The sequence below is a fragment of the Hyperolius riggenbachi genome, chromosome 1, assembly GCF_040937935.1.
Source record: "Hyperolius riggenbachi isolate aHypRig1 chromosome 1, aHypRig1.pri, whole genome shotgun sequence".
Taxonomy (NCBI): domain Eukaryota; kingdom Metazoa; phylum Chordata; class Amphibia; order Anura; family Hyperoliidae; genus Hyperolius; species Hyperolius riggenbachi.
Genome location: NC_090646.1, coordinates 398,254,360 through 398,268,502, shown reverse-complemented (window position 1 = coordinate 398,268,502; position 14,143 = coordinate 398,254,360). Strand labels below are relative to the sequence as shown.

Here is a 14,143-nt window from a genome sequence, read left to right as displayed (position 1 = left end):
CCTGTGTATATATATATATATATATATATATATATATATATATATATATATATATATATATATATATATATATATATATATATATATGTGTGTGTATGGATGGCTCTCACCCGGGATTGTAGTGTAACGATTTGTGTCAGCAACAAACAGAATTCTGATTATTAGATGATCTGCAGTTTTACCTATAATGCAGATATATACCCGATTATATGGTGATCTGCAGAATCACCTATAATACTGGTATATAAGAAGCTGATGTGACAACAAATGCAATGAGTGATTGGTGCAACAGTAGTACTGATAGCTTTGGCAATACCTCACCAGAGGAGCTGGTGGGTACAAGCAGTACTGTGCCCCTTACCAGAGTCAAGGGCCCTCTGGTGAGAGTAGAGTGGTCAGACAGATCGGGTTCGGCAACAGACAGACAGATGCAGTACAAAATCGGGAGGCAGAGACAGGAAGGTATAAGCAAGATCAGATGTCGGCAGCAAGATCAGATGGGCAGAGGTACAGAATCACTGAGCAGAAGAGTAGTCAGAACGAGCCAGAGTCATGCACAAATAACACAGTAATGTAAATCTTTAAGGCTATCAAACAATTCCTATCTTGTGTGAAATCCCCGGTTTCCTCCCGGATCAAAGCACACCGGAACTAAGGGTCTGAGCGCTAACACAGAGTATTCGCATCAGCAGACAAGTTGCGAGTGATTCAGCCAGGCTTATGAAGCAGAGGAGACCCCTCTGGCACGCCCCCTCCTATCAGCCAATGAGGAGCGGCGAGCGTCTCCTCTGACGTCAACCGACCGGCCGGTCAGCTGATGCGCCTCCTCCCCGCATAAAAGGTCCTGTCGTGCGCGTGCGCACGTGACAAAGTTACCCTATGTGCAACTGACAGACCCGTCCTCGGCGTGCTAGACGCCTGAGGCACGGAAACATTGCTAAACAGGGAGCTGGAGGCAGCTGCGGTGGTAGCGCTGTACACCGCGGCTGCCTCTCCAACGTTTGTTACATGTAGATTGTAAGCGATCCCTAGAACTGAGCAGCATGTCAGTGTTGCGGCGGGAGACGCAGGCCGGGGATCGCACGGCAACAGAAGGTGTGGGAAGCTGCGAGACAACAGGGAAACAAAAATAATAATATCCTCTCAGGTGTGCCACAACACCTACATAGGGCTTGATTCACAAAGCCGTGCTAACTGTATAGCATGGGTGTGCTAAACAGTTAGCACGTGAAGTGCTGTTCGCCAGACTTTTGGGCGCTCAAAGTGCCGCGATTCGCGCGATTGCTGACTTTTGCGCGCGAAATTTGCCGCAATAGCATGGCTTTGTGAATAAAGCCCATAGACTTTATACTACTAAAAAGGATATATACAGCAAAAAAAAAAAAAAAAAACTGAAGAAACTTGAAGAATTTATATGCAAAAATACAAAAGATTTTTTATTGAAGACAACACTTGTGCAAAAATATTTATAAAAACTATCCGTCAGGAAACATTTTCCATAGCAAAGAATCGCAAAAATGCATCAGTTATCAAGATTAGTGCAGTTGTACACATTAAGGCGACAATGTCGACAAATATGTATAGTTAACACATGTTCTTAATAAACATCTGGACAACATGGCAGGAGCTGGAGGAGAATGGCCATTCTCCTCCAGCTCCTGCCATGTGCGGTTCCCGTGTTTGAAAATTGGATGAGTGGTTATACCTGGCTTCTGGTTGTCCAGATGTTTATTAAGAACATGTGTTAACTATACAGATTTGTCTCTATTTGTGGAGGCCTGATGAAGGGTCTATCCCGAAACAAGTAGACATTGTCGCCTCAATGTGTACAACTGCACTAATCTTGATGTTAACAACTGATGCATTTTTGCCATTCTTTGCTATGGAAAATGTTTCCTGATGGATACTTTTTATAAATATTTTTTGCACAAGTGTTGTCTTCAATAAAAATCTTTTGTATTTTTGCATATAAATTCTTCAAGTTTCTTCAGTTTTTTGCTATATATATCCTTTCACTAGTATAAAGTCTATGGAAGCTGCGTGACAGACAGCTGCGCTGACTCCGCCTACCGACGCGTTTCACGGCCCGATTAAACGGTTCATCAGGGTGTGGAATATGGAAACTGAGCCTTATGGAATTTACTATATTTACCAGGGCTGTGGAGTTGGTACAAAATCCACCGACTCCAGGTACCCATAACTGATCTAACTCCTCGACTCCACAGCCCTGGTTATTAATCACTTCTAATATACAGGAGTATACTGTTGAATAGTAGATAAAGAAGGTGGGGGAAAAAAATCCCACCACAGCCAAAGGGTGGAAAGGAGCTTTTGTTTTTGTGCTTAGAACTTGTTAATTTTATAACTTGTAAAGTGTACCAGAGACAAAGAAATGTAAAAGTTTTATACATACCTGGGGCTTCCTCCAGCCCCCTTCCCAGCGATCGCTCCCAGCCGTCTTCCTCTGCCTCCTCCTTCTCCTGTTGCAAGGCCCGTAAGTTTGGCAAGTCGAAGCCGGTCGGTGCAAGCGCAGTACGGCTGCACACGCACCTCCATCTCACTGCTGCAGCTGGGAGCGTTCTGCACCTGTGCAGTAGTACTGAGAAGGCCCAGATCACTCCCGATCATGGGAGCGCGGTCGGGCACACGCACGCGACTGGGCTGCGCATGTACAGAGCACCCAGACTGGCCAAGCTTACAGAGCTTTTAAAACGGGAGAAGGAGGAAGTGGAGGAAGACGGTGTGAGAGTAATGGCTGTGGAGGGGGCTAGAGGAAGCCCCAGGTATGTATAAAACTTTTATATTTGTTTGTCTCAAAGTCACTTTAATTAAAGTAATGTAAAGGGAATTAATATGGGTTTACTACAAATCTATGAAATCTAGCACACCAATAATAGATTTAACCATTAACCTACAGCAATAAGGCAGAGTTAGTGACATATTGCTGGACACACCTGTTTAAACATAGTAAATCTATCTTAGGATAGCTAATACCTTTTCTCTTTCTTTCAGCACACAGATTACATTGCAATTCAGGCATACAACACACAAGAGTTACATGTGATAGCAAACTACTCAAAAAGTAAAGACATCGTCCTGATGAAGCTAACAGAAGCTTGTTTTTTGCCCTCTATTATTATGTCCGTACCAGGGCTAGCTGCACATTATCTACGATTATAGTCATGTGCTGCATAAGCTGCTGCTGATTAATATTAGGACTGTAAGCTGCTCTAAGACGGGGCCTTTAACAATAGGCTGTACTTTCTCATTAAACAGAGCCTTTCAGTGTTTATTAAGAAGCAATTTCCCAATTTAAAACAACAAATTATTTTGTACATTAAGGCTCAAGTTTAGGCAAAGTTGTGTAGTCAGTAAATAGAATGGTAGTATAAATGTATGCACAAGTGTCCCGACGACCCCCCCCCCCTTATTATAGCAAAGTACCTGCTGTACCAAGCCACATTTTGTTTCTCAACAATCGCCAGCTCCCTGCTCACTCCCTCTCACACACCTCCCAGCAGCCTCAAGCCATAATAGTCAGTCAGCACAGATGCATAGCTCCCAACTGTCCCTCTTTTTGAGGGACAGTCCCTCTTTGGGAGCCCTGTCCCTCTTTCCTCCTCATTTGTCTCTCTTTCAGGACTTTGTCCCTCTTTCTATGTAAATATATATATTTATCTACTAAAAAAAAAAGTGTTTGACTCTAAACTTTATTACCACTCTTTAAATTGATATATTACTCATTTTAAAACGTTAAGGAAAATGAACCAGGAGAGAAAGGACCAGTGTGGTTTGAATTATAAAACAACATTTTTCTTATGAAATCTTTATGGTATGCCTGACTAGGGGTGTGGCAGGGGCGTGATCAGGGGAGTGGCTTAAGTGTCCCTCTTTCTCATCTCAAAAAGTTGGGAGGTATGCAGATGCATGGCTTCTGGTGACAGAACAACCACTCTTTCCTTTATGCCCCCGTGACTAAACGCAGATGGTAAAAATCTTATTGAATGGTCATGCAGTTATTTTTCTACATTACCAAACATACTGTGTGTGTGAAAATCGTAGTGAATTTGGTAAAAAAAAACAAAAAACTCCAAATGTGGTATTTGACCGTCCCTTTATTTTATATGGACCATGTGTGAATTGAAGCCATTAAGTGGAATACATCATAATTAGTAATGCAAAGATTTGAACATACCTGGATAGGTTTGCAACACTGACTTCCATCCTATCCCATTAAAACCTAAGTAGGTAAAACCCCTGTTATCCAGAACTCAGTTAACCAGAAGACTCACGCAACCAAAAAGAAAAATTCTGGACTAACAGAATGCATAAATCTATTCTTACACCTCTTTATATAGTAATAAACCTCTGTTTCTTTAAGTTAAGGCTGTCCTTTGTCTTATTTGCTTTTAATTACTGTATTTCAACATTAATACAGTTTATTGTAAGTATACAGTGTGGGGTCTAGTACTGTTTTTTAGCTAGGCCCATTTTTAATATTGACTCTTATGCAACCAGAAACTACACTTATCCGGCATCGGCCAATCCCCGTTGGTGCCGGATAATGGGGGTTTTACTGTAGTATGGAAATGGATCAGTCTTTCTGTGAACACAGATGACCCCACCCACATGTACTATACAAGATGGCTATGTGAGGGAGGCTAGGTAGAGGCTTTCTGTGTAGAAGAAGAAACCGCCGCTTAACCTCCCTGGCGAAATTCACAGTTATGCATGTCAATACGAAATATGCTGCAAATCGTATTGTACACGTCAATACTTTCCTGCACTGTATACTAGACCCTTGATTGACACATTCTGGCAAGTTACAGGAAAAAAAAAAAGGTTATGAAAATTAATTGGATCACTGTTTGCACAGAAATCCTGGGGAAATTGAATGCCAGGGAGGTTAAAGAGTGATTGTCACCATAAAAATCAAATTTCAACAGCAACTGGTCTGAGTGTATTAAGTGATAAAGTTGCTAATCCTGCATTCAAAACTTTATCTGCTGTTATGGTTTGGAGTTATCATATACCCTATGAGCACTGGCCCTTTAATTGCCAAACAGTTGCATGTTGGGGGATCTTTTTATCTATAATATATTCCACCTCCCCCCCTGTATTTCCCCCTTTTTCTAATGACATAAGACAGTGTACTTCCCAGTATAGACCTCAGTGGGAGTGTCTGAAGACTCTGGGAGGAGGGCGGGTAATAATTACACAATTGGCAAGAGGAGAAAAAAAAAAAAAAAAAAAAAAAAGAGTGAGAGAGGAAATGATGTCAGGATTAGCTTCATTCATAGGTAACCAGGATGGAAACTGTCTAGAATAAGATTCTCTGCTTTTCCTTGGACAGTGCAATACATCAGTTATGTAAGTAGAACTAGTATTTATCTACGTGTTTTTTTTTATTTCTATGTTAGCATGTCGCTTGTTCTTTAACTGGTAGCTCTATACTTTTTGCAAGGATCTCATGTGATTGATTTTTCCAATGGTAATTTTTCTGGAATAGCTACATCAAATTCAAAAAAATGTGATGAGAAATGGCACATTCCCCTATCCACCTTTACAAATAATGAAAAATCTGTGTAAACTAAAGTGAACCTGAAGAAGGAAGGCTCTGGATCCTGTAGAGGCTTCCTGTGTCCTCCTCAACCCTGCCACCACTCACTGGAACCATCTAGGAGCAGGCTTTCTCAACCAGGGTTCCTTGAGTACTCTGCAGGGGTTCCTTGGCATTTTCCTCCATCGTGGGTACTGGGGTAGTAGGTATGATAAAAAGCACACTGTAATAGGGGGTACTGTAAAAAGCACTAAAGTGGTGGTCAGAATAATAATGAGCACATTAATAAAAAGCACTAGAATAAAGAGACATTATAATCAAGGGCACTGTAATAGGGCATACCAGCTTTTAAATAAAGACCATGCCACATGCACAATGAATTCAGGGGTTCTTTGAGATCCAAAAAGTCTTTGCAGGTTTCCTCCAGGATAAAAAGGTTTAGAAAGGCTGGTCTAGAAGATCCAGGCCACACTCCTCTTCATGGGAGCATGGCTGTGCCTGCACAGTAGCATGGAGCCGCTCCTGCATGAAGTGGAGCACGATCCAGATCTTCAATCAGACAAGGACTTGTTGGATTTCTCTGGTGGGGTTTGCTAGCTGCAGCGGTGGTCTGGAGGAAAGTGTGGGAAGCCTCTACCTACATGATCCAGAGGCTTACTTCTGGGTAAGAATCTGGTTTTAGAACCAAGGTTCGCCTTGGGTTTCTGAGATCAACATGCTAATACAAGTCCCAGTTAGCCAAGGGATTTCCCTTAGTTCCCACACTGCAGCAATTTAGTTACATCATGGTAAGATAAACTGCATCCACAGCAATGAATAGTACATGTAACAAATTATGCACTTTCATAGTGTGTGTGTTTTGCCATCATATAAAATATTTTTTGTTTGCAGGAACCAATTAATTATGTGCAATAAATCATGCAGAAACACAATTTTATCTCGAATACAGTATACTGTAAATGCACATAATGACGGACAGCTTTTCACCAGTTTGGGCTGGTGCACACCAAAACCCGCTAGCAGATCCGCAAAATGCTAGCAGATTTTTAAACGCTTTTTTTTATTTTTATGAGGCGTTTTGCTAGCGTTTTGCGGATTGCTGCTGCGGTTTTCAGTATAGTAGATTTCATATATTGTTACAGTAAAGCTGTTACTGAACAGCTTCTGTAACAAAAACGCCTGCAAAACCGCTCTGAAGTGCCGTTTTTCAGAGCGGTTTGCGTTTTTCCTATACTTAACATTGAGGCAGAAACGCATCCGCAATCCAAAAAATGCCTCACCCAGGCATTTTTCGTTTCTGCAAAACGCCTGCCGCTCTGGTGTGCACCACCCCATTGAGATACATTGACCAAGCAGATCCGCAGCCGCAAGCGGATCTGAAAACGCCCAAAAAGCCGCTCGGTGTGCACCAGCCCTAAATGCACGTAATGACAGGCAGCTTTTCACCAGTAAACGCACCATAATGACAGACAGCTTTTCACCAGTAAACGCACCATAATGACAGACAGCCTTTCACCTGTAGATGCATGTAATGACAGCGTTTCATGTAGCCAGGTGTATAGTTGTCCCCAGCATAGGTAGGTAGGAGGACTTACCTTGTCCCCAGTATAGCCAGGTGTATCGATTCCCCAGGACTCAGGAGGGGTGGAAGGAGGGAGACATGGGGACAGCGGTGGCCAGTGGGGAAGGGGGGCCGGAGAGAGATATCGATCTGTGCGCCACTACAGTGGTCTAGACTAGACCAGAGTAGCGGTGCACAGATCAGCCGCGCTGGGAAGAGAGGAAGTCTTCTGCAGTCAGCTCGCCGCTCATTTCTAGAGGGGGAGCAAGAGAGAGAGTCCCAAGGTGAGGGAAGGGGGGGGGGGGGGGATAGTCCCCCCTTCCCCACAGCTCTCTCCTCTCTCCCCGCTGCTACCCCACCTGCTTTTTGGCAACCCTGCGGGGGGGGGCTGACAGCTTGTCAGCTGGGGCTCAAGCCTGGGTAAGCCCCAGTGTAGCGCCGCCACTGCCTGATAGATGTTCTTTGTTCCGGTCTGCACCTTTTGCAAGTACTCTTACCAAGGACTTGTTTTAGTCTAAAGGGAATAAATATGTCAGTCTACATATCTGTCTCACTTCAGTTGTCTTTTAAAATTCCTAAGTGTTGGCAGATAAGAGACGAATTTCATGTTACATACTTTTAATCAACAAGATTGTAATATGCAAATTAGGAGTCTGAGTCGAGGAATCGGAGTCAGAGTTGGTGGAATCCTAAACTGAGGAGTCAGAGTTGGTGGATTTTTGTACCGACTCCACAGCCCTGAAGGTCGCAATAGATGGTGCACTGCATTGTATAAGCAGCGTGATAAAAAGCAGTCATTACACGTCAACACACCACAGCGTATGTGGCATACATAAGTACTGTACAGACACATTGCTCAAGCATCCTGTTCCTAGACCAGGGGTCTCAAACTCGCGGCCCATTTGCGGCCCTCGATACAATATTTTGTGGCCCTCGCCGGCAAAAGCTTCCTTATAGTTCGCTTCAGTGCTCCCAAGTAATCTGCCGCATCCCCGCCGCTAAACGAGGGCTGTAGAGCCCCCAAATCACCTGGGGGACAATCCACTGGCATTTCCTGGAAGAGGCAGAGCTTTCAGCTTCAGCTCTGCCCCTCCTGACGTCAATCGCCGCCTCTCCCCGCCCCTCTCTGTGAAGGAAGAGTGAGAGGGGCGGGCAGAGGCGGCGATGCGCCGCGATTGTGAAATTCCTTATGCGGCCCAGCCTCATCCTGACTTTGCCTCCTGCGGTCCCCCAGGTAAATTGAGTTTGAGACCCCTGCCCTAGACACCCAGCAACAAATGGCGAGCAACCAAACAGCAGGAAGAAGAGTACAAATTAACAGCTTTCATTTATTGGTGACAGCTTTACAGAAGCTACATTTTGCACACTATGTTCACAAACAACTGTCTCTAACAACACACTAATGACTAAAATCTAGCATGTGTACTGAGCATAAAGGCTGGTATACACACTAGCAAGATCGTGGCCAAGGTGGCTAGTCAGGGCCATCTCTGCTGAGAATCAAGCATATGTCTAGAGGGCTCCCCAATGTCTCACCACAAGACCCAAAGTGGCAGAGGATCTCAGCTGAACGCATTGAAAAAAAAAAAAAAAAACCACGCACAAAAGTAAACATACCAGTGCGTTAGGGGACATCTCCTATTCCCCTGTCACAATTTCGCCGCTCCCCGCTGCATTAAAAGTGGTTAAAACAGTTTTAAAAAGTTTGTTTATAAACAAACAAAATGGCCACCAAAACAGGAAGTAGGTTGATGTACAGTATGTCCACACATAGAAAATACATCTATACACAAGCAGGCTGTATACAGCCTTCCTTGTGTATCTCAAGAGATGATTTGTGTGTTTCTTTCCCCCTTCAGCTCTCATCCACTGAAGTGACAGGCTGTTTCTTACTGCAGAGTGCAGACAGCTCTGCCCGTATGTAATTCATCAGTATGTGAAAGCCCAGCCAGCTCAAAGGACGATTTATCCAGCTTGTAAAAGATAATAGAGCAGAGAGAAGCTGCCCTAATCTAAATAGCACACAGGCAGTGTGCAGAGAGGGGCCTGGAGGGGGGAGATGCATCACAGAACCACAATACTGAAGAACTTGGCAGCCTTCCAGACACAGGGCGACAAGTCCGACAGGGGAGAGATAGGCTGATTTATTACAGAGATGGTAATAGAAGAAAGTGCTGCAGTAAGCCAGAGCACATTAGAATAGGTATAGGAACTTGTAGGATGGTAGAAAATAGGATTACATTTTTGTTACGGAGTCTCTTTTACCTGCCCACTGGAAATCGCTCTGTTGTGCTCTGTTTTCGCCTTCCCAATAACAAAAGGGATAAGGTATGCTATTTCGGTCCATAATTGTCACCCAAAAGATTGACTCCCTACAGGCTACAATCGTTAAGCATGTGTCTGCACTTTAGTTCTGTGTATGGTCTACAACCCTGCTGGGTCTTCTAGTGTCTAGTTTCTCAACATGTGGTATGGGTACCCCTAAAGTACTTGGGCTTTACCAAGTTAAACAAATGTAAGAAGTTTTGTGGTTTAGAACATACTAAAATAATGTTGCGAACCACTGCACTAGTGTAAATAAAACACGGGTTCATACAGGATTTAAACGACAGTTGTGGTGTTTGGCACTCAAGCACTGTCCACTTAAATGAATAAAAAGAGCTTTAAGGTAACAGTACCATTATTTCCCATTGTTTGCAAATGCCGCGCTAGATCCCGTCCTCTTGTTTCCTCCTGGATGCTACCGGCTACATTCCAAGCTTCTGTGTTCCCCTGTGAGGGTCAAAACCCAACACAACGAACCATGGGAAGTGCTGCCAAAAGTTGTCAAGTGCTTTTCTGCTCGCTAGCAGGCATGCATTTTACAGGGTCTACACAAGATACCGCTGCAGCTGGTTCAGACGCCTGTCTAAACCAGCCCTAAAAACTCTTAAAAGGAGGACATTAGAAAAAGAGAGCCATCTAGGATCTACATCATCTTTCATATATTACTCAAGACTACCAGCTCTACAGGTTAGGCAATTTCCCCCCAAAATGACCACTCTTATAACAAACAGATGAAGCAGATTTTGAAGGGTCCGGCCAGCAAGGTGAGATGACATCACACACCAGTTCAAACAATATTTAGGTGGATACTAGGTAGAACCCGAGGTGGATCTTCGGGGGGCAGTTGGGACACAGAGCCATGTTCTCTGCCTAATGACATGGCTCTGTGTCCCCCAACGGCCGCTCTCTGCCCCCCCCATCACCACTCTATAGCCCCGAGTTTAGCGACAAGATTTGTCGCCAACTTGGAGGTAGACAGAGGGGAGAGCAATTCACTGTTTAAAACGTCCCCCAGGGGCGTTCTGTAACGATCGGTGTAACACAGAGGATCTGATTACCGGTGATCTGCAGTATCACTGGAAATACAGATATATACCTGTTTATTGATGATCTGCAGTATCCCCGATAATCAGATATACAAGCTAACCTCTGGACACCTGAGTAGAGTGTTTGGTGCAAACAGTAAAAATGAGAGGACTGGGCCTCAGAGCAGTAAGGAGTACTGCCCAATTCCTTCTGGACTCTCCCGGAGGGAGGAGTCAGGCTGAGAGAAGGAGTGACAGAACGAGAGTGACACTCTAAAGGAAGTGTCACTATCAAGACTGGGAACCGCCTCTAACAGTAAGGTCGGTTCTCGAGGTTGGACAGATCAGGTTGTAACCACACGGACAGACCAGGTACAGATTCAGAAGGCAAAGGCGGAGTCTAAAGTACAGGCAGAGTTCGGCAACAGGGTATCAGAAATATCGGGGTACAAAAATCAGAAGGCAGATGCAGAGTCTATGGACGAGCCGGGGTTCGGCAACAGAGTAACAGAATGACAAAGTACAGGATCAGAGTTCAGGAGAATGGTCAGGCAGGCAGGAGGTCATAACAGATAATCACAATCAAACTAGTACTTTAAGCTATCAACAGAATCTAGCTAAGTGTAGGATTACAGCTCCAGCTGGTCCCGGCATATTTAAGGATCTGACTAAGGTCTGAGTGCTACCACGTTGTGTTCGCAACGCCAGACAACCAGCAACTGAACAGCCAGCAGTATATATACACACAGGCATCATCCCAGCACCTCCCTAAGTGCTGGACCAATCAGGAGTGGAGCCAGAGTCAGCTGACCAGCCTGGTCAGCTGACTCATTTCTGGGTGTCATAAAATCCCTGCCTCAGTGCGCGCGCGCGTCACCCTAAACCCAGAGGGACTATGAGTCCCAGCCACACCAGCACTGTCTCTGCCAGCTGCGGGAGCTGTCGCACTGCACGCGGCGGCTTTTCCGCGTTCGCCGCAGTTCTCGCGGCATGCGACAGCTTCTCCATGCTGCGCCGCCATGCCGGACGCGGAAGCAGCCGCACTGCTCTGAGAGCAAACGGCTGCCTTTCCGTGTTTTCTCACACGTTCCTACAGAGTTTCCTGAGCTGCCATTGGGCAGCTCTCTCCCCATGGTCCCGCCTCCTGCTGCTCCCCCACACGCTATGAGAGACAACACAGTCTCTCAGTGCAGCGTCATGACCCAGGGGTCGTGGAAGTGGGCCGTTGCGGTCCACAGGAGCGGCGTTTTTTGCGGCTACCTGAGCCACTCAGCCCTGCGGATCAGGCATCCTACTTTTTTTAATTTTTTGAGCTTACCTCGGGATCTCTTTAAAAAAGATGAGATATGACAATGGGCATGATTCGCAAAGCTTTTCACCTGTTTTCCTCTGTTTTCACCTTATCTGTATTACTTTTTTAAGCATCCAAAGAGCAAAAATAATTAAGGTAAGAAAAGTAATATTGAAATAAAGCTAATTAGGAACAACTTACATTACGTGATTATTTTGCTTGTAAATGTGCTGAAAAGTTATTTTTATCAATTAGCTGATAAGTCATTTATGAGAGGTTTTGTGAATAGAGTCTATTGTAGGAAGCTCAGATACAGATTTTCATTTTAGTATACTTTAAAAAAACAACAAGGTATCAAACTGGTTGTAGCACATGGCACAACCGTTACTTTTGGAACAAGGAGGTTCCAATGTCCGTTCTGAAAAAATCATAATCATAATGCTGTGAGAAGCTACAGTAGAGAGTGAGAGCAGGCAAGTCTTTCCGTACAGCGCTGCCACTACATGGGATGATCACATCTCCGCTGTGCCCGTCACCCTGACAACCAGGAGCAGAAGGCTGCTCCCAGCCATCTAATATTAGACGCTTTCTATCTCCTACACACATATGTGCCCGCTCTGCCGTCATCCCAAGAGGGCTACCACTGTCCCTAGCCATGAGTCCTTCCGCTATAAACAGCACACCAAGGCAAAAGGCTGTACAGCATTTGCCTGGTAGAGCACCTGATGCCTGTTGCCGTGCATTTTAAAAATACACATTTGCTTTGGTCATCATCCGATCATTTTTTTCCAGAGACACGTAGCATTCCGCAGGTTTCTATAGCTTGCAGATTTACTGTTACAACGCAAAAAAAAAAAAAGTGTCATCAGCACTCTGCTTAGTGGATTTCATGTATTCTTTATGCTGAAATCTGACCCTGCCCGACAGGAGTATACTCTCAGGGCTCGTTTCCACTGTTGCGGTGCAGAATCGCCTGGATTCCACCGCTGATGAAATCGCATGCGGATGCGATTCCCCATGCGTTTTTTGCCGCGAATTCGCATGCGAATTCGCATAGGTGAGGGTATATGCGATTTTAACCATGTCACTGCCTGTGTGAATTTACATCGGTACCTATGCGAATTCGCATGCGAATTCGCGGCAAAAAACGCATGGGGAAAACGCATGCGATTTCCCTATTAAATACATTGCATGCGATTCGCATGCATTCCACTCTCAGGCGAATTCGTTGGCTCTTTTGTGCGTTTTTTCACCGCTCAAAAAAACGCACATCACCAACGCAACAGTGGAAACAGGCCCATTCACTTGCATACCATGTGCGAATCCGCATGCGTTGGATGCATGCGGATTCGCGATAGTGGAAACGAGCCCTCATCCTTATGACAATAGTAGGGCATTACACGGTTCACTCCGATCCAGGCTACAAGCAACGCTGCACATTTCCCATCCTGAGCAATAACACCTGCCCGTCCGTCCTCCTCCTTCACTATGCTAGGAAACCACCTGTTATCCTCCTGCATCTCCCATGGCTACCAACACAGCAGCACTTCCCAGCAGCGATCAGGTGGCGACACAGAGGTGTGGGAGGAAGCGTCCGGTGTGCTTTATTACCAAGATGACAGCTTCTTGCCCAATACCCAGAAACACCTTTCACTATTAACCTCTTTGCTGCCACAAGAATGGAAAAATATCCCTGTGGTCGGCTACCACTGTAAGATGATGGCTTACCATAGCCCTGCAAACATATAGGGCTCGGACCTGCTATGTACATGTACTGCAAACACAGCACCATACAAGGAGAGCTCGTCATGACAGTCACACACATGTACCTCCTCAGCTTCGTTCTCTGTGCCATTGCTGACACGCGCCATGTCTCCTGGATGTTAGCTCTCCTCGCTGTACGCGGCGCACGGATGGACTACTGCTGCTGCTGCTGGTGTTCAGAGTTATAAGGAAGAGAAGAGTAGCTAAATGCACAGCGAAAGGGTTCAGGCTCTTGTTCCTACCCTCAGTCCCCTCCCTCCCTGTGTAAGAAGATCCAATCTGGCGACGTGCCTCCTCCAAGCACGCCTTTTCATGAAATATTAAACATACAGACAGGGCTCAGCTGTACTCGTGCTTCTGCTACATTACTTAGCTATAGCAGCGTCTGCCTCATTCTTTCACCACCAAGGACTCTACTGCTATTGCTACGGAACCCTATTCATCCCCTGCATGTTTTGCATTTACTTGCTTTCCCTTTGTTTAGTTTCTGAGAATGTTTAAGCAACTTTTTGAAACGAGAAAAGGGGACACTTAAGCCACGCCCATGCCACACCCCTGGTCACGCCCCACCACGGCCCTAGTCACGCAAACCATAAAGGTTTCATAAGAAAATATGT

The 14,143-nt window shown here is 45.1% G+C and overlaps 1 protein-coding gene across 1 annotated transcript in view; it reads right to left on the bottom strand.

Moving 5' to 3' along the window:
* The window catches only part of TTC39B (tetratricopeptide repeat domain 39B), a 275,315-nt gene extending 261,548 nt beyond the window's left edge, over positions 1-13,767 (bottom strand). The window contains exon 1 of the mRNA XM_068234826.1: positions 13,592-13,767. Within this exon, the coding sequence (XP_068090927.1) occupies positions 13,592-13,633 (42 nt within the window). The 5' untranslated portion in view covers positions 13,634-13,767. The remainder of the gene's footprint in view (positions 1-13,591) is intronic.
* Between the last annotated feature and the right edge of the window lie 376 nt (positions 13,768-14,143).